At 46.2% G+C, this 27,932-nt stretch overlaps 1 protein-coding gene across 3 annotated transcripts; it reads left to right on the plus strand.

Annotated features, from left to right (window-relative positions):
* The first annotated feature begins 578 nt into the window (after positions 1-578).
* On the plus strand, positions 579-13,096 carry LOC134021725 (S-adenosylhomocysteine hydrolase-like protein 1). 3 transcript variants are annotated; one of them, XM_062462826.1, is made up of 18 exons: positions 579-895; positions 1,016-1,160; positions 5,115-5,223; positions 8,061-8,198; positions 8,286-8,386; positions 8,622-8,724; positions 8,863-8,957; positions 9,047-9,153; positions 9,650-9,766; positions 9,876-9,939; positions 10,026-10,114; positions 10,280-10,350; positions 10,868-10,962; positions 11,056-11,154; positions 11,242-11,310; positions 11,433-11,511; positions 12,086-12,206; positions 12,873-13,096. In XM_062462826.1, exons 1-18 carry the CDS (start codon positions 636-638, stop codon positions 12,877-12,879), a joined length of 1,869 nt encoding a protein of 622 aa, XP_062318810.1. In that variant the 5' UTR covers positions 579-635; the 3' UTR covers positions 12,880-13,096. The 3 variants fall into 3 exon arrangements, with proteins under 3 accessions (XP_062318810.1, XP_062318809.1, XP_062318811.1); XM_062462825.1 differs by having other exon boundaries at positions 580-895; positions 5,112-5,223; XM_062462827.1 differs by lacking the exons at positions 579-895; positions 1,016-1,160 and adding an exon at positions 4,758-4,911 and having other exon boundaries at positions 5,112-5,223.
* The last annotated feature ends 14,836 nt before the right edge of the window (positions 13,097-27,932 follow it).

The following is a 27,932-nucleotide window of genomic DNA, read 5'->3' on the forward strand; positions in this document are numbered from 1 at the left end:
TGATAAAATGTCTATACCCAACGTAGAGTTCTAGTAAATTGCGTAAATAAGTATATTAGCGTTAAGAGGACAACGCAAGGCAGAGGGAAACATAAACATAGCTTCTGTCTCTGTTTACAGGGTTTACAGTCAACAATCCTCGTCCAACCTGTCGCTCTGGCATGGGTCCTTTGTGTTCCTTCTCCTCACATGTACGTTGACTTCAGCATTACGTAGCTCACACAACACTGTTGCTTGTGGTAGTAGGCCATGTGTATGTTGTACAGTACTGTTCCACCGGACCAAGATGGGTCTAATCTGTTCTGTCCTCAACCATTAACTCTCTGGGCCCGATAGGTGAACAGCATAGCACAGACAGATATGATGTTGACACTCCACACATTGAGACGTATCCTTCATCTATTGTAGGTACTTATGTAGTACAATTGAGCCCTGCTGTTTGAAGTGAACACACTACCAGAAGGAACAGATGATGATGGGAGGAGTACTACCAGTGTTGGTATTATTAGTGAAAGAATGTTGGGAGGTAAACTTTGGGCAGTACCTGTATTAAGAAGTCCTTCCCCCTCCAGCCCCATAATAAAGGCCCATCCTGGTGGGTCCTGTTGAGCTGTTCTCTAGAGGTGATCATTGGGATGGGTGAAAGAATTGAGCTGACGGCGCCTCCAGGTCCTGAGAACGACTTTCCCCTGCCCGCTGTGTTCCCAGAGCCTTACATGGAGGAGGGAGGGCTGGGAGTGGAGGCAGGGCTGGGAGTGGAGGCAGGGCTGGGAGTGGAGGCAGGGCTGGGAGTGGAGGCAGGGCTGGGAGTGGAGGCAGGGGAGCAGGAGGGGGATCCAGAAACTGAAGAACCTGAGCGGGATGATGACTCGCGGACGTGCAGCCCGGACCTGCTGAGCATGCTGCATGCTGCAGAGAGCAGGAGGAGCATGCTGCATGCTGCAGAGAGCAGGAGGAGCATGCTGCATGCTGCAGAGAGCAGGAGGAGCATGCTGCATGCTGCAGAGAGCAGGAGGAGCATGCTGCATGCTGCAGAGAGCAGGAGGAGCATGCTGCATGCTGCAGAGATGCAGCAGCCTTCCTCTGGAGGGGCAGACAGACAGGAGTTCCCCCCCAGAGGAGGAGAACAAACATCAGAAGAGGCTCCAAAGATTGACAGGGTGAGAACATTTACACAGTTTAAAGGATCTGAATTAGGTTACTGTTTTTTTGTAAAGTGTTTAGCTTTCAGAAGCCAAAAAGCAGGGCAAGCACATGGCTATTCAGCAGGGGTTGTGTGTTTTTGAGTGTGACTGGGTGGATGTGAAGTGTTTGCCCTGAGTTGGATGGCTGTGCTTTACAAACCAACAGGCCAGTATATGGACAAGGTGTGGAATTGAGGGGGGTAATCTTGTTCTCGGACAGTCTGACCATAGGGTTAGGGTTAGGGTTAGGGTTAGGGACAGTCTGACCATAGGGTTAGGGTTAGGGTTAGGGTTAGGGTTAGGGACAGTCTGACCATAGGTGGTCGTAAAATCTTTGAGATGGGGGGCGGGGAGGCAGAAGATCTTTGGGAACCCGAGTTGAGTCACCTGTACAGAAGCCAAGAACAACACAAGGCATCGTGTGTGTGGAGTGTTTGGTGAGGCTGTTTGTGTGTGAAGTGTTTGGTGAGGCTGTTTGTGTGTGGAGTGTTTGGACAGGCTGTTTGTGTGTGGAGTGTTTGGACAGGCTGTTTGTGTGTGGAGTGTTTGGTGAGGCTGTTTGTGTGTGGAGTGTTTGGTGAGGCTGTTTGTGTGTGGAGTGTTTGGACAGGCTGTTTGTGTGTGGAGTGTTTGGTGAGGCTGTTTGTGTGTGGAGTGTTTGGACAGGCTGTTTGTGTGTGGAGTGTTTGGTGAGGCTGTTTGTGTGTGAAGTGTTTGGTGAGGCTGTTTGTGTGTGGAGTGTTTGGACAGGCTGTTTGTGTGTGGAGTGTTTGGTGAGGCTGTTTGTGTGTGGAGTGTTTGGACAGGCTGTTTGTGTGTGAAGTGTTTGGTGAGGCTGTTTGTGTGTGGAGTGTTTGGACAGGCTGTTTGTGTGTGGAGTGTTTGGTGAGGCTGTTTGTGTGTGGAGTGTTTGGTGAGGCTACGGAGACACATGTGCTGTAGCAGCTCCTTGAGAATATCTCTGCTCTTTTAATCAACATCTTGTCCCATAGTTCACTCAATCTCACTGACTTCAACGTGACTCTTGACATCCTCACACTGTTAATCATCCCACCTTCTGTGTCCTGTCATCATGAATGGTTTACTACACACACATGCACAGACACACATAACATGGTCAGAATGTTTGCTTCCAGTCTTACTCTTGGTTCTGCCAGTATATAAAAAGTTACTCTGTGGAAAATGCAGTTCCAATGTCTACAGTGGGTAAAATAAACTGTGTGAGTCCACAGAAAGAAAGAGGGTTTAAACAGGTTTGTAGAAGCATGTGTGTGTGAGAACAAGAGGGAAAGTTCAAATCACATTCATGATTCATATTCAATGAGGGTGTCCTCCCTCCCTCACTCCAGCCCTTCCTCAGGCCTCTCCTTCTACCTGTTCTCACCACAAATACTCTTTTATCAGCCCTCTCCCCTCCTGCTCTCCCCTCCCCTTCTCTCCTCCCCTTCTCTCCTCCCCTTCTCCCCTCCTGCTCTCCCCTCCCCTTCTCTCCTCCCCTTCTCTCCTCCCCTTCTCTCCTCCCCTTGTCTCCTCTCCTTGTCTCTCTTTGGGCACCTGAGTTAGAAGGTGAAAGAGGGTGTTTGGCAATTTGTACACTTTAACACTTCCAACCAACACGAGCAGTCTACAGTTCAGGTTGTGGTGTGATCATATTGTGGTTTAAGCCAGTTGAGGACGGTCGTAGTGTAGTCACAACAGCATGAAGAAGGTGTACAATCTGGTTACACTGAGCAGGGACAGGGAGCCGGAGGCCGTGCAGTCCATCTGCATCAAGGTACATATAACCAGTTTCTCTGCTAGTCTAAAGCATGCAAAAGGGCATTTTACATAACATGATTACTGTAACACTGTAGCCTCTATTGAATCTTAGTTTGAGAAACAGAGTTGCTCAATGGATATACTGTGGTGGTCCTACAAGTCACCAAGCGATCTGGGACCTGGTTCAATGTCCTACCGGCTATATGTGAAATATTAAGCTGCGCATAATATATAATCTCTGTTCACTCAGGAGTTGTCTAAAGACAATGTCAATGCCTTGTACTCTTGTCCAAACCTTGGAGGAGTTGGTGTGGTTTTCTCTGGTGCTTCCAGTCAGCTGTTGTATATCAGGTTGTTCCTACTCTGTGCCAGCAGGATGTTTCCATTGTGAGCACGCAGCTCTGAGTGAAACAAGGAGTTTATTCATCCAAGATCACTCAGTTAAATAGGGTTGATTCTTTATAAACAGGCTGGATAACTAAGTCCTGCCCACAAGTCTCTACCTTGGACTCTACCCTGGCCTCCACTAGCCTCTACTCTGGTCTCTGCCCTGACCTCCACTAGCCTCTACTCTGGTCTCTGCCCTGACCTCCACTAGCCTCTACTCTGGTCTCTGCCCTGGCCTCCACTAGCCTCTACTCTGGTCTCTGCCCTGACCTCCACTAGCCTCTACTCTGGTCTCTGCCCTGACCTCCACTAGCCTCTACTCTGGTCTCTGCCCTGACCTCCACTAGCCTCTACTCTGGTCTCTGCCCTGGCCTCCACTAGCCTCTACTCTGGTCTCTGCCCTGACCTCCACTAGCCTCTACTCTGGTCTCTGCCCTGACCTCCACAAGCCTCTACTCTGGTCTCTGCCCTGGCCTCCAATGGCCTCTACTCTGGTCTCTGCCCTGACCTCCACTAGCCTCTACTCTGGTCTCTGCCCTGGCCTCCAATGGCCTCTATCCCACTAGCTTCCATTAGCATCTATGTCCTATAATCTCCCCACTCATCCACAACACTGCAAATTTGAAGTTGATAGATTTGGAGCACAGTTTTGGAGCACCTTTAAAACACATCACCGACCATCACTATCATCAGTATCCACAAAGATTTATGAATGTATGAGGGTATCAAATCTCAGCTGGACCCACCACAGGACGAGCAGTACAGGTAGTTTGTGGGAAATAATCTGGATCTTGGAAGATCTTTCAGACTTTCTGAAGTGGGTGCAGAAAGGGGCGTAGGGGCTGGAATGGCTGGGAATCAGGAATTCAGATCCTCAGATAAATGAACAAATTGGGACGTCAGTGAGGTTAATCCAGTTAGCGAGTAAAAAAAACTCAACATGGCATACCCACAGCCTCATACTGTGGGTGTGTGTGCGTGTGCCTGCCTAAGTGCAGACATGTGTGTATGCCAGAGGAGAATGTGGGTTAGGGGTAGAGAGAACCATGGGTGGTGGGAGGAACTTATTAACCCTCGTGCTGCCTTCGGGTCACATGACCCAAAGGTTCATAACGAACCATCGTTGTGTTTACCCAATTTTACCCAATACAAAAACAAATTAAAATAATTTTCTTTTAACCTTGGCAATGTGGGGGGTCTGAGACAGCCCAACGGTTAAAAGAAAATGCTTCACTTTGTCTTTGTATGCGGTAAATTTGTCGCAATACGACGGTGGGTCACAATGACTGATGGGTCAGAATGACCCGAAGATAACACAAGGGTTAAGGGGTGTGACTCAAGGCTTTCCAATCAGGTGCTTCAGGTCCTGCCTCTAAGTTTGCTACCAGAACCCTCTGTGAGGGAAAGGCAGAGACATTAAGTAGGGGAACAGAGCACAGAGCAGGAGGAGAAGTAAAAAGAGCAGAGGGAGGGAAAGAGAAGCAGTAAAACTAGCAGGACGAGAGGAGACAGAGAGCCAGGGGAGAACATGGCCAGATGGGGCTCTTCCAACAGCACAGCTTTCCAGACGCCTCACTGGATGGTGAGGGAGAGCCAGAGGGATAAAGGATTGATGGGTCGAGAATGGCTAAGTGTACATGTGGAAGAGAGGATGTGAGATCTTTTGAGGTGGTGTCTCCTATTTCAATTGAAGCTGTCTCAATAGACCACCATTCTTTATTTTTTCTCATTTTTGTCTTTCCTTCCTTTGTTCTTTCTTTCTTGTGTCCTTTCTTCCTACAGCAGCTCCAGCTGACAGACCCAAAGAACGAGTTCAACAAACGTCCGATCAAGATGGTCTGCCGCTCGCTGTCCCACTCCCTTTCTCAGTCATCCACGGACAGCCACAGCTCAGGTACACTCACACACACATATATACACACACACACATATATACATGCACACACACACGTGTACAGACACACATACAAACACACTCATACGTTTTCTGAGTAGGTTTTGAACTCCAGCAGCAGATTAGTCCTGGGGCCATCTCTAATTCAAACCTTTAAGAAATGAGAAAGGGCTACAGTGGAATGGTCTACATAATAGGATCTTAATCTGCCTTCAGACCTGCTGATCCTGGCCTCGGGTTTTGCTACAAAAGGAGAAAGAGAAAAAGAGGGAAATAGGTGGAGAAAGAGGGAGGAAGTAATCCAGCTCTACCCTATATGTGGCCTGAAACACTGAATCAGAAAAACAAGTCAGAAGCTGGATTCCATCCTGTAACACAAATCTCAAACACATAAACAACATGGTCAGCCTTGTCATCGTGGTAACCTGTCATTCTGTTCCCCTCTATGTTCCCCTCTATGTTCAGAATCAGAATCAGAATTCGGTTTATTCGCCATGTATGTTATACAAACACGGAATTTACTGTGGCAGGGAGGTGCAAAACACTAAACATATACAGATCTTAAATTAAGTAAAAGTACAAAAGTTTAACTATTTCTAAGAACTAAACAATCTAAGAATACAACAATTTAAATATAAAATAAAATATATATAAAAATAAGAATAATGAGCAGTGTGAGTGGTCAACATAGTGCAATCGGATACTGAGATAAAGTGGCTTATGCATACTGAATTTCCATTAGATGGACTTATAATAGTTAAATAAGTGAATGAATGTCAATGGGAGTCCTTGGCCTTGTTGAAGAGGCCAGTAGCAGATGGAAAGAAACTGTTCTTATGGCGTGAGGTTTTGGTCCTGATGGACCGCAGCCTTCTGCCAGAGGGGAGTAGCTGGAACAGGGAGTGACCAGGGTGGGAGGGGTCGGCCACAATCTTCCTCGCATGCCTCAGGGTCCTCGAGGTGTGCTGGTCCTCGAGGGTAGGCAGATTGCAGCCGATCACCTTCTCAGCAGTGCGGATGATACGCTGCAGTCTGCTCTTGTCCTTGGCAGTGGCAGCAGCGTACCAGACGGTGATGGAAGAGGTGAGGATGGACTCAATGATGGCTGTGTAGAAGTGCACCATCATTGTCTTTGGCAGGTTGAATTTCTTCAGCTGCCATAGGAAGTACATCCTCTGTTGTGCTTTTTTGGTGAGGGAGCTAATGTTCAGTTCCCACTTGAGATCCTGGGAGAGGATGGTGCCCAGGAAGCGGAAGGACTCCACAGTGTTGACTGGGGAGTCACACAGGGTGATGGGGGTGAGTGGGGCTGTATTCTTCCTGAAGTCCACAACCATCTCCACTGTCTTAAGAGCATTGAGCTCCAAGTTGTTCTGGCTGCACCAGGTCACCAGGTTGTCAGCTTCCCAAATATAGTCAGACTCATACCCGTCAGAGATGAGCCCAATGAGGGTGGTGTCGTCCGCAAACTTCAGAAGTTTGACAGACGGATGACTGGAGGTGCAGCTGTTGGTGTACAGGGAGAAGAGCAGAGGGGAAAGGACGCAGCCCTGAGGAGATCCGGTGCTGATGGACCGGGAGTCAGAGACTTGTGTTCCCAGCTTAACGCACTGCTTCCTGTCAGACAGGAAGTCTGTGATCCACCTGCAGGTGGAGTCGGGCACGTTCAGCTGGGAGAGCTTGTCCTGAAGCAGGGCAGGGATGATGGTGTTGAAGGCAGAGCTGAAGTCCACAAACAGGATCCTGGCATAGGATGCTGGGGAGTCCAGGTGCTGTAGGGTGAAGTGGAGGGCCATGTTAACGGCGTCATCCACAGATCTGTTGGCTCTGTAGGCAAACTGCAGTGGGTCCAGGAAAGGGTCTGTGATGGCTTTGAGGTGTGCCAGCACAAGGCGCTCAAAAGACTTCATTACCACAGAGGTCAGGGCGACGGGTCTGTAGTCATTGAGTCCTGTTGGCCTTGGCTTTTTGGGCACAGAGATGATGGTGGAGGACTTGAGACAGGCTGGCACATGGCATGTCTCCAGGGAGGTGTTAAAGATGTAGGTGAACACCGGAGACAGCTGGTCAGCGCAGTGCTTGAGGGTGGCAGGAGAGACAGAGTCCGGCCCAGCAGCTTTGCGGGGGTTCTGCCTCTTGAAAAGTCTGTTAACTTCACCCTCCTGAATGGAGAGAGTTGTCACTGTAGAGGGGGTGAGGGAGGAGGCCCCGTGGGTGGGAAGGGGTAGATCAGGACAGTCCAATTGTCTTTCAAATCTACAGTAGAACTCATTCAGGTCGTTGGCCAGGCGGGAGTCGTTAGTGGAGTGGGGGGCTCTGGGCTTGTAGTTGGTAATCTGCCTGAGCCCTCTCCAGACAGAAGCAGAGTCGTTAGCAGAGAACTGACGCTTCAGTCTCTCTGAGTACAGTCGTTTAGCCTCTCTCACCGCCTTGCTAAACCTGTTCTTCGACTCCTTGAATCTGTCTCTATCCCCAATCCGAAATGCTTCCTCCTTCTCTGACCTCAACCTTCTGAGCTCTGCTGAGAACCAGGGCTTGTCGTTGTTGAAGTTCACCCTGGTGCGTGTTGGAATACAGCAGTCCTCAGAAGCTGATGTATGATGTCACAGCCTCTGTGAGTTCATCCAGACTATTGGTAGCAGTCGTGAACATGTCCCAGTCAGTACAGTCCAAGCACGCCCGCAGATCCTCCATAGCCTCACTGGTCCACTGTTTTGATGTCCTCACAACAGGTTTACAGAGCTTTAATTTCTGCCTGTATGCAGGAATCAGATGGACCATGGTATGGTCAGAGTGACCATACCATGTTCCCCTCTACGTTCCCCTCTATGTCCCAGCCTACACAGACAGCTCTGAGGAGGAGGGCCCCCCCAGGGTGCATCAGCAAAAGACCTCCAAGGGCTTCTCAGACTTCTGCGTCAAAAACATCCAACAGTCTGACTTTGGGCGCAGGGAGATAGACATTGCAGAGCACGGTGAGAAGGAGGGCGTCCTCATCGTACATGGTGATCTATTGGAATGTAGTCAACCAATGGGAACTTAACTGCCTGTTCTCGGTGCAGAGATGCCAGCTCTCATGGCCTTCAGGAAGAAGGCGGAGGGGGACAAGCCTTTGGCGGGAGCCAGGGTGGTGGGCTGTACCCACATTACAGCCCAGACCGCCGTAAGTACACACACTTACACAGGGACACTCAAATGAAATCAAATTAAAATGTATTTGTATAGCCCTTTTTACATGCAAGCATGTCACAGAGGGCTTCACATACGCCCATAGAACTGCCCCTCAACCAACCTAAACCCTCAAGGACACTAACATGCATGCATGCACACACAAACACACACACACACAGTCAATTATCTATACACAGCATGTGTATGGTGTGTGTGTGTGTGTGTAGGTGCTGATAGAGACGCTGGCGGCATTGGGAGCCCAGTGTCGCTGGGCAGCCTGCAACATCTACTCCACCCAAAATACTGTGGCTTCAGCTCTGGCAGAGGGAGGTGAGATCCAGACCCCACTGGCTCTACTGCCATCCTCCTCTCCTCCTCTCCTCCTCTCCTCCTCTGTCACTCCTGTACAGTCTTCCTCTTCCTCCTCTTTCTTTTGTTCTCCTCTCATCCTCCATTGCTCCATCTCAGGGATCTCCGTGTTTGCTTGGAAGGGAGAGACGGAGGAGGACTTCTGGTGGTGTATCGACAGTTGTGTGACTCAGGAGGCCTGGGAGCCAAACATGGTACAGATCCTCTACCCACTCTACCACCCCACCCAGGGGCTCTCAGACCCCCTCAGAGTACAACTTAGCTGTGTCCGTCTGTCACCCAGATCTTAGACGATGGAGGAGACCTGACCCACTGCATCAATAAGAAGTACCCCAACCTGTTCAAGAGAATCAAGGGCATTGTGGAGGAGAGCGTGACAGGGGTACACAGGTTGGTCCTGTTCTCTAGTGGAGGGTTAGATGTCCTTCCATCATGCAGAACGTCAGGGTTGTTCTGCTAAGCTGACTCAGTTAGCAGATGCTTTTATCCAAAGTGACATACAGAGGGGGGATTTGGACCTGCTACATCTTGATCTGCAGATATATGCTCTACCATTGAGCTATAACAGGAAATATCCTTGGCTAAGCTAACTGCTGTCCCTCTCCATGCGGTTTGGGCCTGCGACTCTAATGCCTCTTGCTTCCCAGGCTAGTGTGGAAGACTAACCCCCTCCCTCTCCTCACAAGCTAACCCCTTCCCTTTCCTCACAAGCTAACTCCATCCCTCTCCTCACAAGCTAACCCCATCCCTCTCCTCACAAGCTAACCCCTTCCCTTTCCTCACAAGCTAACCCCATCCCTCTCCTCACAGCCTGCTAAACTAAGCAAACCCATGTCCCTTCCTCCCAGGCCAATTGTCTAAGCTAACTCCATTCCTCTTCACTTAGACTTTACCAGTTGTCAAAGGCTGGCCGGCTGTGCGTTCCAGCCATGAATGTCAATGATTCCGTCACCAAACAGAAGTTTGACAACCTCTACTGCTGCAGAGAGTCCATATTGGATGGGTATGCTTGCAAGACACACACACACACTGGATCATATGAGATGGATGTCTCCTTGCTAATGACATGCATTAATATGAACTGTGACCTCTACCACCTCGTCCTCCCCCAGACTGAAGCGAACCACAGATGTCATGTTTGGAGGGAAGCAGGTTGTGGTGTGTGGTTATGGAGAGGTCAGAGCCCACGCCACCTTACACAAACATGCACAGACAAACACCATGTTGTTCTTCACTGCTTTTTGCCCATGTGCTCTCTGCAGGTTGGTAAAGGTTGCTCTGCAGCTCTGAGGGCCATGGGCTCTGTGGTCTACATCACAGAGGTGGACCCCATCTGTGCCCTGCAGGCGTGGTAGGACCCCAAATGTTATTGCTTATACCTGTTAGGACTCTAACCTCACCCATGCAGGTCTAGGACTCTGTCTTAACTTTGTAGACCTAGTAGGACTATAACTCTGCAGACATTTATTAATAAGGAAGCTAACTGTAATTCTTCCCCCATCCATCTCCTACCCAGCATGGATGGCTTACGATTAGTCAAGCTGAATGAGGTAATCCGACAGGTGGACATGGTCATTACCTGCACAGGTAAGAGGAGAGGCTGGGACAGGTCAGAGGAGAGGCTTGGGCAGGTCAGAGGAGAGGCTAAGGCAGGTGAGGAGGCTGGGGCAGGTCAGAGGAGAGGCTGGGGCAGGTGAGGAGGCTGGGGCAGGTCAGAGGAGAGGCTGGGGCAGGTAAGGAGGCTGGGGAAGGTCAGAGGAGAGGCTGGGGCAGGTAAGGAGGCTGGGGCAGGACAGAGGAGAGGCTGGGGCAGGTCAGAGGAGAGGCTGGGGCAGGTGAGGAGACTGGGGCAGGTCAGAGGAGAGGCTGGGCAGGTGAGGAGGCTGGGGCAGGTCAGAGGAGAGGCTGGGGCAGGTCAGAGGAGAGGCTGGGGCAGGTGAGGAGGCTGGGGCAGGTTAGAGGAGAGGCTGGGGCAGGTGAGGAGGCTGGGGCAGGTCAGAGGAGAGGCTGGGGCAGGTCAGAGGAGAGGCTGGGGCAGGTGAGGAGGCTGGGGCAGGTCAGAGGGTAGCTGTGGTCTAGTGCTCTATCCTGGTCTGTTCCCTAGGTAACAGGAGTGTGGTTGGGAGAGAGCATCTGGACAGGATGAAGAGTGGCTGCATCGTGTGCAACATGGGCCACTCCAACACTGAGATAGATGTGGTAAGATGTGTGTATGTGTCTGTGTGTGAGAGTATATATGTGTGGGTATGTGTTTATTTGTATGGTATGTAGACTGACTCTTGCATCTCTCAGGTGAGTCTGCAGAGCCCAGAGCTAACTTGGGAGCGTGTGAGGTCACAGGTGGACCATGTGATATGGCCGGATGGCAAGAGGATCGTCTTATTGGCCGAGGTGAGAAGCATGACTGAAAACAGACATATTGTTCTATGTGCAGCTTTTTGCTTCATTTCTATACTTAATGTTTGAGTGTTTTATCAGGGTCGACTCTTAAATCTGAGCTGTTCCACAGTACCCACATTTGTCCTATCCATTACTGCTACCACACAGGTCTGTAAAAGAGTTCACACACACACACACACACACACAAACTCAAACACAAAACTATTGTGTGAGTTGATGGTTTGTGCTTGTGTCATGGGAGACTTCACAGAGACTTCCTCTCTGTGCAGGCACTGGCTGTGATAGAGTTGTACAATGCTCCTGAGGGACGCTACAAAAAAGATGTCTACCTGCTGCCCAAGAAGATGGGTGAGTCCCCTACCTCTCACTCCCAGCCCCACCAGCTCTACCTCTCACTCCCAGCCCCACCAGCTCTACCTCTCACTCCCAGCCCCACCAGCTCTACCTCTCACTCCCAGCCCCACCAGCTCTACCTCTCACTCCCAGCCCCACCAGCTCTACCTCTCACTCCCAGCCCCACCAGCTCTACCTCTCACTCCCAGCCCCACCAGCTCTACCTCTCACTCCCAGCCCCACCAGCTCTACCTCTCACTCCCAGCCCCACCAGCTCTACCTCTCACTCCCAGCCCCACCAGCTCTACCTCTCACTCCCAGCCCCACCAGCTCTACCTCTCACTCCCAGCCCCACCAGCTCTACCTCTCACTCCCAGCCCCACCAGCTCTACCTCTCACTCCCAGCCCCACCAGCTCTACCTCTCACTCCCAGCCCCACCAGCTCTACCTCTCACTCCCAGCCCCACCAGCTCTACCTCTCACTCCCAGCCCCACCAGCTCTACCTCTCACTCCCAGCCCCACCAGCTCTACCTCTCACTCCCAGCCCCACCAGCTCTACCTCTCACTCCCAGTGTGTGTTATTTGCAGATGAGTATGTGGCCAACCTCCACCTGCCTACGTTTGATGCCCACCTGACAGAGCTGACTGACGAGCAGGCCAGGTACCTGGGACTCAGCAAGCATGGGCCTTTCAAACCCAACTACTACAGGTGGGTCACACACATGCATATATAAACACAGTGTTTCCCATACATTGATTTTTTTTGCCCCCAAAAAAACATTTAATTGTAGAGCTGTGCACAACGCATTGATTCGCTCAGCCCATTCTTGCCCGCTCGCATTCTCTCTCTCTCACTGCAATGGACCCGTCTGTGAACAGCCCCCTCTCTCCGTGCACGCTCTGAATCAATGCGCGGGACAAACTGCTTTTACCGAGAAGCTGTAGAAGAATCAATCTGGAGTTTACGAACTGTTAGTATAATAATTCTCTGCACAAATGTGTCCAAAACGGATACATTCAAGTTAAATATTATAATATTCATCATATTCATAGTTAAATACATTTGGCAAATATAACAATATAAGTCAAAGTAATGTTTATATTACGTAAAGCTCCTAAAACTATTTTCCACACAAATTAAGGCTAAAAATAAATAATTGCGCACTCGCATTACTTGTTGAAGTCCTTATCTACACTCGCATCTAACCGATACTAGGACATACAGTAAGTTTGGGCTGAGCCTCAAATTTTTACAACATCTGGCTCCGTCCCTGCCTACCACCACAAATATAATCACATTCTGTGGGAAACACTGAACCATATACATATCCAGTATGTAACCATAATTTTTAACACAGCGTCTGTCTACATGTAGGTATTGATCCATGACACTGAGGCCCAATGTCTCAGGTCTTTGACCCAGCAAGGTTCACATCTCCTGGCTGGTTTGGGGTCTGTGGCGGGAGTCTGATCCACTACCAAACTGAACTGGAGCATGGTGCTGACTTGTTAGTTGTTAAGCATATTACATTACATTTGGTCATTTAGCAGACTTACAGGTAGTACAGGGACATTCCCCAAAGGCAAGTGGGGTGAAGTGCCTTGCCCAAGGACAAAACGTCATTTTTCACTGCCGGGAATCGAACCGGCAACCTTCTGATTAAAAGCCCAATTCCCTAACCGCTCAGCCATCTGAACCCCATCCACATATACCTCACATTTTAAACTTCTACATAAACATCTATGATAAAACGTAGCTGGTGTGTTTATATTATTAAATCTTTTCCAAATGTAGAGAATGTTTTTGTTCCAGATCCTTATGAGTTATGAGTATTTCCTCAAACGTGGATACTAGGTTATACAACCCATAACTGAGAGTCACATAGAGACAAATAGATTATACTGCATGCCTAATAACTTTAAATAAAATGGCAAATGTGATCTTATAAATGTTTATAAACTCTTTTTTGCCTTTTGAGTTAATATTTTAATAACAAGTGGCATTTTTCATGCCCACCAGGTGGTGCAAGTCATTCAAGAAAAAATAAGAAGTTTGAACTGACTGGCTGCTCTGAATGGATAACTGTTGTGATACATGTTAACCAGTCTTTATGTCTCCCCCTCTCTTTCACATTCTCCCTTCCCACCTAAACTTCTCTCATCCACTACTTTCCTCCCTCTCCATTACTCATGTTGCAACAGCAAGTACAATCAACGTCTTTGTCCGACCACCAACATGTAAACAAAGCGAAAGCAAACAGAGATTACTCACCTAACAAGGTTCAGAGTTGTCCAGTTATGCAAAGCATCCCAACAAAAATGGTCTGGTTACATTCCCAAAGGTCCAAACTATCTAACCATGTAAAGTATTTTGTCCAAAACAATGTATTACATCCATAAATAGCCATGATCTCTTGTTGCATCATTCTGACTTCGCCAACTGTAGAGACCAGTCACTCACGCACAATCAGTCATATCTCGGGTTCGCTTCTGGATATTTAGGATATCTTGGTGTCAAAATCGCCACCGCACTCTGACCTGTCCATATGACACCTCATTTGACCCAAGGAGCTTCCATGCCCTGTCTACAGCCTTCTAAAGCCAACCAGGTGGCTCCCAAAATCTGTGCGTCGTGTGACCTTGGTTACCAAGGGTCCTTTTGGAGTCTCCTCAAGGCCCTTTTAGAAAACGCCTGGATGTACCCTTAGAAAAACATGTGTAACATATGAATATATTGTGGTATTATCTATTACTTTTGCCTTGGATTAGGCACTCCAAACAGTAGAGTGTCACCTTTCAAAAGAGACCACAACCATGCATGTACTCCAAATTGTTCAAGAACAGCTTTCAATTTACTTTGGGTATGCCTTGTTTGGGCGTTTTTGTTGAATTTGACAGAAATGAAAACAGGTTACAGTATACAGCTGTATAGATTGTTTTAGACCACTGCACCTTTTTCTTTCATCTTTAAGAATGTAAGAAAAATTAAGAATGTAGCTGTTGCTACTTTTTCCTCAGCTGAAATTTGTTTAGTGATAACTGAATCTATATAGTGCAGCAGTTGTACTAACTGGAACAAATGTATTGGATATAAGGAGAGTTTTGACAGATTTGTTTATTCAACAGGCAGTCATTCTGAAAATCTTTCATAGTTGAGTCAACCACATTGAGAGGTAAGGTCTACAATGAGACAGGTGTATGCTAAGTGAGGGGAGTGAGGGAGGGAGGGGGTGTTGATTGAAGGGGGTGTTGAATGGAGTGTAATCCATGAGATGCTGATGGCTTGAGGGCAACACATGTCCGTTGTGACCATCAGTCTACAATGGACCTGCAACATACTGTCTAATAAAACAGGAAGCAACCAAGAAGTAGCCTTTCAGTTCCAATCACTACTGCAGTCGGCAAGGCAATTTTCAAGGGAGAATATTCTGCTTTTATGTACAATGTATGTATGTGTGGCGTGTGTGGATCAAGACATCTTCTAAACCATACCACCTGAGGAGTGGTCAAATAGAGGCAGGTGACCTGATGAAGACTCTGGAATTATCCAGAAAATCTGTGTTTATTTATATTGTAAACATTTTTAATGCCATGTTTGGTATCTCATTTTATGTGGCACATTTAGGGAATGTATGATCTCTGTCTAACAGTTTTGACTGAGTTCTGCATGTAGCAGACCAATGTTCCTTTGTCCTCCAAAGGCTTCACATTTGGTCTTCTTTCACCACTGCGACTTCCTCTTTATTGTGGATATTTCTCTCACAGTAGTGTCCCACAATTTGGTAAGATCTGTGGGTTGTATCAATATAAGACAGGGTCACAGTAACCTCTTGAGACTTTAATGTAGATTTAGGAGATTCTGCTTCCTTAAGACTCCCATGCACGTCACAGTAGATTGGCTACATTAAAGTTGTGTTTTATATCGATTTGTGTTTCATTATTGTTACAAATTGGTTATTATACTATTTAGATAATGAATTGATCTTCTTGCATTTAAAGTTACTGGTTCTCTTCATAGATAGCTTTCACACACTAAGATAATAATACACTTGCAGTGTACCGGGTTAGGGTTACAGAGTTGGGTTAGGCTTGGTGAGATCAATATAAAGTGTTCATAAAGAATGAAATCTGGAAAAAGTGACGCCACTAAGTAGTTATGGCTTTCACTTTTGGCATATCACATTAGCCTCTGGTGGTCAGTTTTGTATATTTTCATAGTGCTTAAACTCCACTGTCTGCATATCGGTTGAACAGCTGATTAGTGAACACGCTTGCATTGAGATTGGAGTCCTGCTCAAGGATGGAAACAATTCTCACCTATGTCAGAGATACATCATTGACTCAAGTGTAAAGGTAACGATCAGTGCACATTTGTAAGTTGGAGTCAGATTTATTTCAAGTTCATTCCGTTATCATATCAAACACCTCCGGTCAGGGAGGAGCAGATCCAAGTGTCCCAGCCATACAGGGCCAGCTGCCTGTCTGTCAGCATGCTGGGTGTGCTCAGTGTGAGGGTGTGTGTGTGTACAAAAATGGTTGTGCTTGTCCTTGGGCCTATTCTAAAGCTGATTAAAAGGTATTAGCACAGTGTTGTAAAAAGTGGACAGGGCACCTCCTCTAACTGTCATCTACCTTGTCATACCACCCCTCCTCCCTCCCTCTAACCTGTTCCTATCCTGCATTGCAGTCCCTTCTTCAGCTTATCGGTAAATGTGTCTGGTGCTGATCTTTCCAACCCTCCCTCCCTCTATTTATCCTGTCGTGACAGAGAGAGATCTGGTTGCATTATAAGCTGTGCTGCTTGTTGATAAAACCAAGGGCCTTCTGCAGACACACACTACAGAATAGACACACTGGGACAGACACACATCTGCACACTCGATGGGATGGAGCAGAAGAGAGAGAAAAGAAAAAGGTAGAAGCAAAACCCATGGGTTAGGGTTAGCCATGGGTGATCGCAAGTGTTCCAAGGAAGGTGGGCCCCATCGTCACAGCTGTGCTGCCCTCAGGAGCCACCCTCCAGGCAGGGGTCCATCGTCACAGCTGTGCTGCCCTAAGGGGGCCACCCTCCAGGCAGGGGTCCATCGTCACAGCTGTGCTGCCCCCAGGAGCCACCCTCCAGGCAGGGGTCCATCGTCACAGCTGTGCTGCCCTAAGGGGGCCACCCTCCAGGCAGGGGTCCATCGTCACAGCTGTGCTGCCCTAAGGGGGCCACCCTCCAGGCAGGGCTGAACTTGAGTTTTTGTGTCAAAAAGTGCTTTTTGTCAACAAAGGGTACTCAGTGCTAGCCTACGTCACAACGTCAGCACACGTTAGCAACGACGCAGTAAATAATGTAACATTAAATAATGTATTTAAACTCAAGCTTGTGTGGTGCGTCGCTGGCTTCAGTGCCACAGCCTAAACTTTATGTCAAAAGAAATTTTCTCATTTCCGGCACTTTCAGACAATCCCCTCACTCAGTGAAGTTTGGCTAGCCACCGCAACTAGCTTGCTCGTAGCGAACCTCTTTTGAATTAGCCAATTCTCCCTAAATAGATGTCAAGCTTATTTACGTTTTTGGGGGCATATTTTCAGTTGGCAGATGGTACTGTTTGAATCGCGATTCCATCTGAAATACTGCCGGTGACAACGTTGTTACAGTAGTTTGTTTCAAAGGGGATTCTTAATGAATTACGCAATATGAGTAGGCTAAATGGTTGAAAAATGTCACTAGAAGAGAAAAACTTAAGGGGACGGACCCACCTGCAACCGACGCAAGCAAGCACACCCTACAATTTCCCCAGAAATTGTACCCTCTATAGTTTATTAAAGAATACTAATATTTAACGTAACCAATGATGAGGTATGTAAGTCAGTAGGTCAGTGGTATACAGAGTGACTCATGATGGTGAGCAGTGTTGAAGGGTGTATTAACCTGTTTACGCTCCTGTTTCGCCCGCGAGACAAAAATGCTGCCTCCCCCTTCCTCAGTTACGACGCACTAAATTCTAAAAAATATATTTTTTAGACGCTACACATGTTATACATCGTTGGAAAGCTACGATTCTTGTGCTTCCATTGAAATAAACCAATTCAAGATCAAGTCGCAATAGCAAGCAAAGTCAACGTCTTTTTCCGGTGAACATTCCTTCAACAATGCCAAAGAAAAAAGTTGTACTCACCCTAAGTTGTTCAAATAGGTCCAGGTGTGCAAATCATGCCATCAAAACTTGATCTGCGTAAGTCCCAAGGGTTCAAAGTATCTAACCATGTAAAGTAATTCGTCCAAATACAATGTTTTACGTTCATGAATAGCCATTATCCTTTGTTTCATTATGCAAGTTAGCCGACGGAAGAAACAACTTGTTCACATAAAAGTGTTATTTTCTCCGATTTATCAACGGAGTATTTACAAAATGAAGGTCTCAAAATGTCCGTTGAACCCTCCCCTTTTGATTGACACCTTGTTCGACCCAATAGGAGCTTCCATGCCCCGTTGACAGCCCTCTAAAGCCAACTAGGTCTGTGCGTCCTGCCCCCCGCCCCCCCCCCCCCCACACTGGTTCTAAACAAATTTCTCGAACTGGCTTCGACTGGCTCTGAAATTAGCTCGTTAGCCTTGTAGCTGACAGCTAGCTGAAAATGCCAATACCTCATTTGTATGCGTCTGTGGAGCCTTCAAAATAACAGTCGATTGCGCAATATGGTTGACAGAATCAGTGTTCTTTGTGCGCCAATCCTTGGAATCAGATAAAGCACTCCAATGTGTTCATGCTTCAGTTTTTGTGTTTCAGTATTACTAATTAGGGATTTAGCTATTATATATGATATTTCTAAGTACCAGAGATGGGCCAGAGATAACAATTATGAAAAATAATACCTTTTTATTTGACCTTGACCTTGGTTACAAAGGGTCATTTTGGAGTCTCCAAAAGACCCTTTTAGAAAATTCCTGGATGTACTCTTATAAAAACATGTGTCAAATATGAATATATTGTGGTATTATGTTTGACTTTTGATTTGAATTGGGTAAGGCTTCAACCTGTGGTCCAATTTAGTCTTCCAGATAATACCTACCACCTCTAGGCCTATTCAGGCCTCTGTTTTCAAAACAAAATCTAGGCGGAAATAGAAATTTTCACTTTCCTTGTGTTCAAGCTTCTATTACTCAACACTAGAAGGACTGACAGGGGTCCTGACAACAGGGGACATAACTTCAGAGTGTCAGCTTTCAAAAGAGATCATTTACATGCATGTACTCCAAATGGTTCAAGAACAGCTTCCAATTTACTTTGGGTATGCTGTTTAGGCGTTTTCAGGCAAATTTAACAGGAACATGAAAAGGTTAACAGAAGTCAAAAGTTTTCCACAACTTAAAATAAAAGCGTGCTGCGGACAAAAGAAGGGTCCTCTCTCTCTCCCGACGTCCTCCCCAAGGAGCCACCCTCCAGGCAGGGCCCCATTGTCACAGTTCCACAGTGTTCTGAGACTGCAGAAGTACAAGGGAGGAAATTTCACCCCCTCTCTGTTTCTCCTGTAGTCACTTACACAATTGCTACCTCCCCCCTCCCATATTTCACAAATCCCTCAACCAACGCACCCTGTAGACACAATCACCCAAGCCTGCTCGCACAGTGATGTAGAAGTGCTCAGTCAGTTGTTGGCAAGTCTAGAACCACCGGATCCATGGAGCCCACCAGTGTGAGTTCTACCATTGCCAAATACTGTGAAGAGCCAGGATCCAAGAGGACAGGAGGCCAGCCATGGCCCAACCCCTGCTGGGCTTTATGTGTATCTATGTCTTTGGGTGTCTGAATGTGTGTTGGTATCTATATCTGTGTCTGTCAGTCTCTCTCTATATCTATGTCTGTGTCTGTCAGTCTCTCTCTATATCTGTGTCTGTCAGTCTCTCTCTATATCTGTCTGTGTCTCCAAGTGTGTCTGTCTTTTCTGTGTCTGGTGCTTAGGTTACCAGTAACAGAGTGTCACAGCTAGAATATAGACCTCCATGGCAACCACTGATATCGGAGAAGACCAGCATAATCAATCTGATCTATACATTCGTAAAACAGTCATGCTCCCTTTCTGCAACTTTCTTTGTTCTCTACTTTTCATTTGGACACACACAAGATACAGGCAGAGTAAGCAAGTTAAAAATATATAATTTTTCTTTCCTGTTGTATCACACCTAGAACACTTTCTATCAAACCTCCACTCACGTTAGGAAACCAAGCTGCGTAGGTTATCTGTCTTCTCCTATATTGGCACCACACATGATTGCTCAAACACACAAGGACAGAAGCAAAAATGTGCTAGTGCCAAAATGGGCAAAGAAGATAGGACCAGAAGGCTAAGTTAGTCCTGAGTAGTTTAACAATTGTAGTGGAGACAGCTTGCGCTGGATTTTGTGGTTAATTCTCTACTCTGTTTATGGCCCTATGGTAATCCACTGATGTGAGCCGTGACAGTGAATTCTACCAGTGCCATACACAGAACATGAGGAGTAGTCCCGCTCAGTGTCGTCTTGAGAGTTAACCATCAATAAATACGCTTTATTCTTCCTGTCCTGAATATCCCTTTCCGACCCCCATGTCGTCCATAAAACAGGATTATCCTGCAATACCATCTGCTGCCTAGCAGTCCAACCTGACTAGCCTGCCGCTTTCGCCCCACCAGCCCGTCCCCGGTGTAGGACATCCCGGGCCAGCATCCCGTCCCCGGGTGTAGGACGTCCCAGGACAGCAGGAGAGGCTCAGAGAGCACGGATTGATTCCGGCAATGGAATGATGCGCTAAGTGATTTTTGAGACGCTCCAAATGGGTCCCAAAGCTAGGCTCGTCTTCCCGTTTCCGGGAAAGATCGATAGCTCTAAAAAGCAAAGTTGATTCCGAGACGAGAGAAAGTAGGCTTTATGTTGAGTGCAGCCCAACTGACAAGCTGACAATGTTGATGACATCTTTATTTTATAGGCTACCTACTACGCTACGATTTTTTTTGTTTTTTTTGTTTTTTTGTTTTTAGAATTTAAACTCGGACGCACCTGTTGTAGAAGAAATATTTGGTTAGACTGCGCAAGTTGCGTGTCATGATATGGTTGGAACTGTCACACCTGTTCTTACTCCAGATCCTGAATAGATAATCGCATTTGTCTGTGATGATTAGCCTATAGGCCTACCCGCCTCAAACTTCAGATATTTAAGGAATGGGTTGGAAATACAAACATAAGAGGGAAGGACAGTCAATTAATTTACGCCTCCAATGTATTTAAATGTGCGCAGCATATTGACACCCTGCGTTTACCATAAGTGCATGTGCTCAATAATCATTTGCATCCAATTCATAATTGTGTTGAAACGAAAAAATAAAGAACAAGGCCAAATGGATAAACCTCAAGCTTTTTAAACACACAATATGACTTCTCCAAATTTTCTATAGCGAAAACAACAAGCTGGCCTACAATAAAATAATTACGCTATTCAAATTCAAAACTACCATTAAAAATTATAGTATGCTTACCTTAGCATCATTCGGCCAACATTCAAAGCAAAACAGGAAGAAAGTGTGTCAAAGGTAAACTTAAAGTCCGGAGTTAAATAAATAGGCTACTCTCAATGACATAGCAACAGAGACAACACCACTGCAGTGACCTAGCCCCCCTCCTTTGCATTATCTCCCTTTTCTTTCATTCTCTCTGTTTGTATCTTTCTGAAGTGTGGCTAGAGGACAAACGTAGACAGATTCAACGTGACTCAGTTCTCTATTCCCGGCTTTAACAGCCCTCGTCCCCCCCTCCTTCTTCTCTTCCGTTTAGCCTGTGTGATAGGGGGATTTTCCGATGAAAAGGTAATTAGTTGGTAAGCATCTTAACCCACTGGCGCGAGTAATCCACGCACCCTCCTCCTCTTTCTCTGGAAGGCCGCGCTACTGCGTCCCGCGCAACGTGCAGTGCAAAACAGCGCTGGTGCCTTTTAACTTAATCATATTTTCCCATGTGAACAAGATGTGTTTAGAGTTTAATGCTACCCATAAAAGCTGTGCGTCTCCAAATAACGAAAAAACATTTCCCCATACTATCCATTTGTATGCCTTGACAGCATTGTCACTTTCAACACCACGCTTCTCCCAGAACGATGAAGATGACCACACAGTAACCCCCAAAACAACGATACAGATCGGTAAATAGAACTTCTTTTGTCTCAAATCTCACCTCTGCATATCTCTAGTCTAAACTGCATGCAAAAGTTCCTACATCACCGCACGGCCTCACCTGTGTACACATCGAACGTGCAGCCACCTATACTCAGGGCCTGCAACAGTCCGCCCGCACTGATGACCAACCAGACCACCAAAATCGTGTTCTGCCTGCGCCTCAAGCACCTTTTCCATATATGTAGCATATGTATGCCCCCACGCCACTCACGACGCCCCGGTTACCTGCTGCCTATGTGACAGATGCTGAGGCTCCAGTAGAAAACGGGCATATCCTTTCATCTGATTTCAGGCTGAGGAGTTCGTTTCGGATTACATTTAATTCAGACGGAGGTTAAACCGTGCTGAAATCCATCCACATGCCTATTGTCCCGTCCATGCATTATGAAGGATGCACAGCCGGCATGCTCATGTAGCAGCCCTCCCCGCTCGACACATGACAGCCAAATTAAAGTCAATGAAAAGTTGAAACTCGAAACGTAAATCCTCGGATGGACTTCGAATAGAATATACAGAATGCTAATTAATATTTCACACCTAATTGTGGGTCTTCATAACGGAGTTGTTCAGGTTCTATAGTTGTTCTGTAGGGCAAGAAAGCGAGCTGAAGAGCGGAATGGGATAAGGCACCTCCAGGGCCACACTGCACGCCTCCAGGGCCACACTGCACGCCTCCAGGGCCACACTGCACGCCTCCAGGGCCACACTGCACGCCTCCAGGGCCACACTGCACGCCTACACCTTACCTAATTGTTCTGTAAGGTGAGGGCATAAAATAAATCCAACCAAAAATAAATGACGTCGCGACTATACAACGTTTGTAGGGCTGGAATGATCTCATCAGCTAATTTATCCATGAAAGATGCCTTCTTGACAATATGAATACATTTGAATTAAGACAGTTGGGTGTCCATGACAAACTAAACAGGGAGAGAAAAATATTTAAAAGCACGGCAGCAGGCAGGCCCGTCACTCTGCTGATAGAAGTGAGCGTCTAATCTAACACTGAAACTGTTATGTAGCCTATTGATGTTTGTCCCGTCTGGTTACATGTAACGCCCCTTACGAGCGGATGTGGAATCTGGTGCAGTTTGTTTAATAAAAAAGCAAGACACGTTGGTTTTAACTCCCATCTCCTGTTTAGTTTCCTTTTTGTTGTATAAGTTACACTACACAACAGAAACATCGATGACAGCCCCGGTATTGAGGTAGAGGGAAATGAGAGATCGTTCATATAGCGGGGGGAGTGTGTTGCAGGGGCGATTCTAGTATCAGACCTTTAGGGGTGCTCAGCCCCCAATGAGAATGTGACAATGTCACAAAATGTATTACATTTTAGAGTTAAATGCATGAATCTGGTGCACTTTGAGAGCAAAATTAAGAGGCTAGATATATGTAGATCTAGGTAGATGTAGATTCTATGTAGAATCTACATCTACCAAGTTGAACAATGGATTTTGATGTTTAAAAATCCATTGACACTACCCTGCTGTATGACTATGTTAAGCCTGTGTTCTGCTCCTCTCTTTCACCAATCGTCTCTGGAGGAGGGGATCCCTCACTGAATTGCTCCTCCCAAGGTTTCTTCCATTTTTTCTCCTGCAGTGAGTTTTTCTGGGAGTTTTTCCTTGTCTTCCTTGAGGGTTTAGATTGGTTGAGGGGCAGTTCTATGGGCGTATGTGAAGCCCTCTGTGACATGCTTGCGTGTAAAAAGGGCTATACAAATACATTTTGATTTGATTTGTAAAAAATGTCATGTTCTTTTAACCACAAACATTTTTTGTATAGCATACATCATAAAAAACAATTAAATAAACAGGATTACCTGTGTTGAACTACATGCTTCCCAACTTTACAACTGGCTGTGGAACCAATCGTCACTCCTAATGCCTAAACCTCACAGCCAATCAGAGGCAGAGTGGGGAGAGGTTTGCAGACCCATCTTACATAATCTAGTAGAAACAATTTGAATACATTATGAAAAATGGGGGTCAGATGGCAGAGCGGTTAAGGAAATCAGGCTACCAATCAGAAGATTGCTGGTTCAATTCCCAGCCGTGCAAACACGACGTTGTGTCCCTGGGCAAGGCACTTCACCCTACTTGCCTCGGGGGGAATGTCCCTATACTTACTGTAAGTCGCTCTGGATAAGAGCGTCTGCTAAATGACTAAATGTAAATGTGATGAACCTAAAACTCATTTTCAGTTCTGCTTTACAGCATCTTTAACCCTACACTCAGATTGTGCGGCTTCTCACTTTTTTTCATCGACCAATAATAACAGCCCGCACAGATAGATTTCTCCAGTTTCCAGATTTTTGTTAGAGACTGACAAAGACATGTCACATTACATTATCCATAGGCAACAAATATGACAGACAAATTATTTATCTGTTCACATTAACGACTAGCAAGCAAGTAGATAATCATCAAACATCATAATGTAAATACATTGTTAACTAGCTAGCCTAGCTAATGTTACTGCTCAAATCCGTTGATAGCTAGCTAGTGAAAGCTCACTAGCTACTTTTACTTTGAGAGTTAGATAAACCTTACCTTCGTAGTTGTCGATGTAGCTCTAAATGTAGGCTACAATTTGAACCCCTTTTCCTTCTTGCTTGAAGGGCAGCAACATAGAATACTATGTACATCTTTGATTGTCATTTTGGGAAAATCACCTAAACTCCTTGTAAAAACAGCATTTTGTGTGAGAGAACTACCATAACTGCTAGCTACTGGAAGTTGTTGCCCTGGCTTATGCAATATGCGGAAGTGATGCCTTGGGAGTGAGCGTCATCATGGCTCAAACCTAGCCACCTATGCAATTGTTAGCTAGCTAGCTCTGATTAAAGCACCAGCTACAGTTTACACTTACCTACAGTTTAACGTTAACTATTATCATATATATATATATATATATATATGAATAACCCTATCATAATATCATTATATATATAACCCTACAGAACAATAACAGTCAACTTGTTTTATTCCCTATTATTCAATAAATGTAATCTTACTTCCTGCTACTGTACTCTAAATTCTGACTGTCTTTGGTGAACCGCTGATGAGTCACGTTAAAATAAGATGATGACAGAGGCGAGAGATTTTTTGTGATACTGGGAATTATAATACAAGAATTACAGTGACCGCGAGGGTGCGCTTGCAGAAAATGACAATCCAATTTTTGGGCTACAAATGTTGCTCAATGCAATCTTCATAAATAATAAGTATGCATACCTATTTGAAATATACAGAAATATCAGATGTCAAATTAAAAATTTAAAAGTTCACTCTTGAAAATTCTCTGAATGTTTGATAGTTTAACCCTTGTGTTATCTTCGGGTCGTTCTGACCCATCAGTCATTGTGACCCACCGTCGTATTGCGACAACTTTACCGCATACAAAAACAAAGTGAAGCATTTTCTTTTAACCGTTGGGCTGTCTCAGACCCCCCACATTGCCAAGGTTAAAAGAAAATTATTTTTATTTGTTTTTGTATTGGGTAAAATTGGGTAAACACAACGATGGTTCGTTATGAACCTTTGGGTCATGTGACCCGAAGGCAGCACGAGGGTTAAACAATAGGTTTGGAGGTGATATAGTAAAAAAATAAATAAAAAATGGCCCATTGCAACCGACACAAGCACACCACACAAATTCCCTTTACCCTTTCTGGTGACGATTGTAATTTGAATCAGGTGGTGATCGAGAACCCAAATCAGTGAGTGATGCATCTCATAACTTCTGAACTATATTTTTTTCCACCTCTGACTGTACTCCAGTTTGCTGTCACCTGCTGGAATTAAGGAAAATAGCAGCCTTGCACACTGGAAAAAAAACCAGACATAAACTGAGCAGGTCCAAACACAAGCGTTCTTCCTGTGAGCCATAATACAAAATCTAGAATTAGTTTATTTTAAAATCGTGTTTATTTAAAGTTACATGGGAAGCACATTTAGTTATTCATTTATTTTTCCTTAAAATTTGTTGGGGCTTCTGGACATTTTACATAAAGATTAAAAATATGACAAATGGGGGGATCATAAAGATATTGTCCAGATGCAGAAAACCCATATAGCTGCACACTATGCTCTTAGACATGGTAACAAGCGGCCCAGTCTATCATGAGGGCAAAGCCTGCATGCTTACCCAGCCTGGTCACATTGCTAAAACTACATCCACTACACAGTACACTATATGGATGTTCATGATATATCCACCTTCCCCAATGACTCAAGTTCCTAATAATTAGTAGAGAGAGGGAGGAGAGGGTGAGAATATGGAGGATGAAAAGAGGGTAAGGGTGAGAGACAAGTCAAGGGGAGAGAGGTTTAAGTAAGAGTAAGTTAGAAGAGAGGGGTGAGGAACTGAGAAACAGAAGGCCTTTAGATTTAATCTCATCCCCTCTCCTATGTTAAACCAACAGGAGAAAGCGGCATCATCAACCACAGTCCCACTCTGACATCATCGCAGGCCAATATCATTGCATGTTAGTACTAAATATTCAACTAAAGGATAACAATGTCTCCTCATTAGAACTGTGGGGTGATGGATGTGGGAGAGTTCCAGGCATGTTTCTGGGGCAGCCGCGTTTCCATCTTCACACAACAGCCCAGCCCAGCCTTGTGTATCTCATTTTTTGATTGACCTTGATATTACATGTTTAAAATTAAAACAGTGGTTTTGTTGTCACAAAGCATTCAAATTAAATTTTACAAATGCAAAAAACCTGATGTAAGTGAACCTGGCTTGGAGACTGGCATTGTCACAACTCCTGATGGAGACATGCCCCTGACGGGACACTGTGCACACAGTCATTGGAGACTCAAATCTTAACTAGGCTTCCGGATCTCAGAGCAGGCATAGTCCACATACTTCCTTTTAATAAAAGATTCTGGGAGGCCGAGTCGTGCCAGGTAGACGGGCTAGCACCATCAGATGATCATGCTTGCTGTCTGTATTTGGTTTTCTTCCACAGAATAGACACCATGGAGACTCTACATCACACACTGGTAGTCTATTACAATGAAGAGTTACATTGCATACGAGTAAAGTAAGGGGAAGCATGTCTTGGAGGGGGGGCGGGTGGGTCTTCAATCAAGGTGTATTATAAAAATCCTCTTCAGCCTCACAGGCCAATAAGCCTCCTAACTGGCTGGTTCCAAGGGTAAGAACAATATATTATGACAACCTAGCTAGCCTCACGCAAGTCAAACACCTAGTAGAACACAAGCAATGGGCAAAGTTAATAAGTTCAACAATTCAACAAGGATCTTGTTAGCCACCCCTCCCGAGCCCTCGGTGAGTCAGAGGGCCCCCAGGAGCTCTGCATCTTCTTCGACAGCATAAGTAACCTGCATCATCATGCCACAATGTACAAAAGGATTCTCAGGTAATACCACTTTCCTAAAACGGAGAGGAAGAGGAGGAGGGGAGTGGAAGGTCAGAGGAGCGTCTGATACCATTCCATCTTGTCACAGGACCCTCCTTCTCTGATACTGATTGTTTCTGTTCTTCTGGACATCAGCAGAAAGTGATGATTATGGTGTGTGTGTGAATGTGCGGGTGCACGTGTTGTGGCTGTATGTGGTGAGTACAAGGGTGTGCTGCTGTTCGTATCTAGGGGGTGTTTACAGGGCATGTTCAAACAAGGTTGGATATGGAAGGGGGAGGGGCCAGCTCTGCATACTGAGGGGCCTTGGGACCATGAGAGAAGGACAGGCATTAGTAGATCTGGTCCAGTGTCTTTCTTCTGTTGCCGTCCTGATCCTGTGATCATCATGGCAGCTTACCATGCTGTCACATGGGAAGGAGGAAGTAAGTGAAGATGTGACATGGCGTCATAGATCCTAGAAATGGGTCTAACCCTAACCCTAGAAATGGGTCTCCGCAGTGAAAGCGGTTTGTTTAGAGGGCTTAGGTTGGGGTTGAGCGAGAGTGGATTGTTTCTTTCTCTGTCTGGCGAGTTCCAATCCTGTCTACCCACAATGCACTTCTCTCACGAGGGACCCACAAAGTGTCTTCTGTGGTGTGTAGAGCATGGAGAGAGCGCAAAGGGTCCTGGGGGCGTGGACATAAATAACATCCTAGAGGGGATGATCTATAGATGGACACTTCTGTTAGGACCAGAGGGGTGCTGGTGGAGGAGGTTGGTGGTGGGGGATAACTAAACACTAACTCCCCCAACAGGGCGACATTGTCAGGCGTAACGCTTCTCACAGCGCTAAAAATCCTTGTTCCC

Source organism: Osmerus eperlanus, chromosome 5, assembly GCF_963692335.1.
Source record: "Osmerus eperlanus chromosome 5, fOsmEpe2.1, whole genome shotgun sequence".
In the NCBI taxonomy this organism is placed as follows: domain Eukaryota; kingdom Metazoa; phylum Chordata; class Actinopteri; order Osmeriformes; family Osmeridae; genus Osmerus; species Osmerus eperlanus.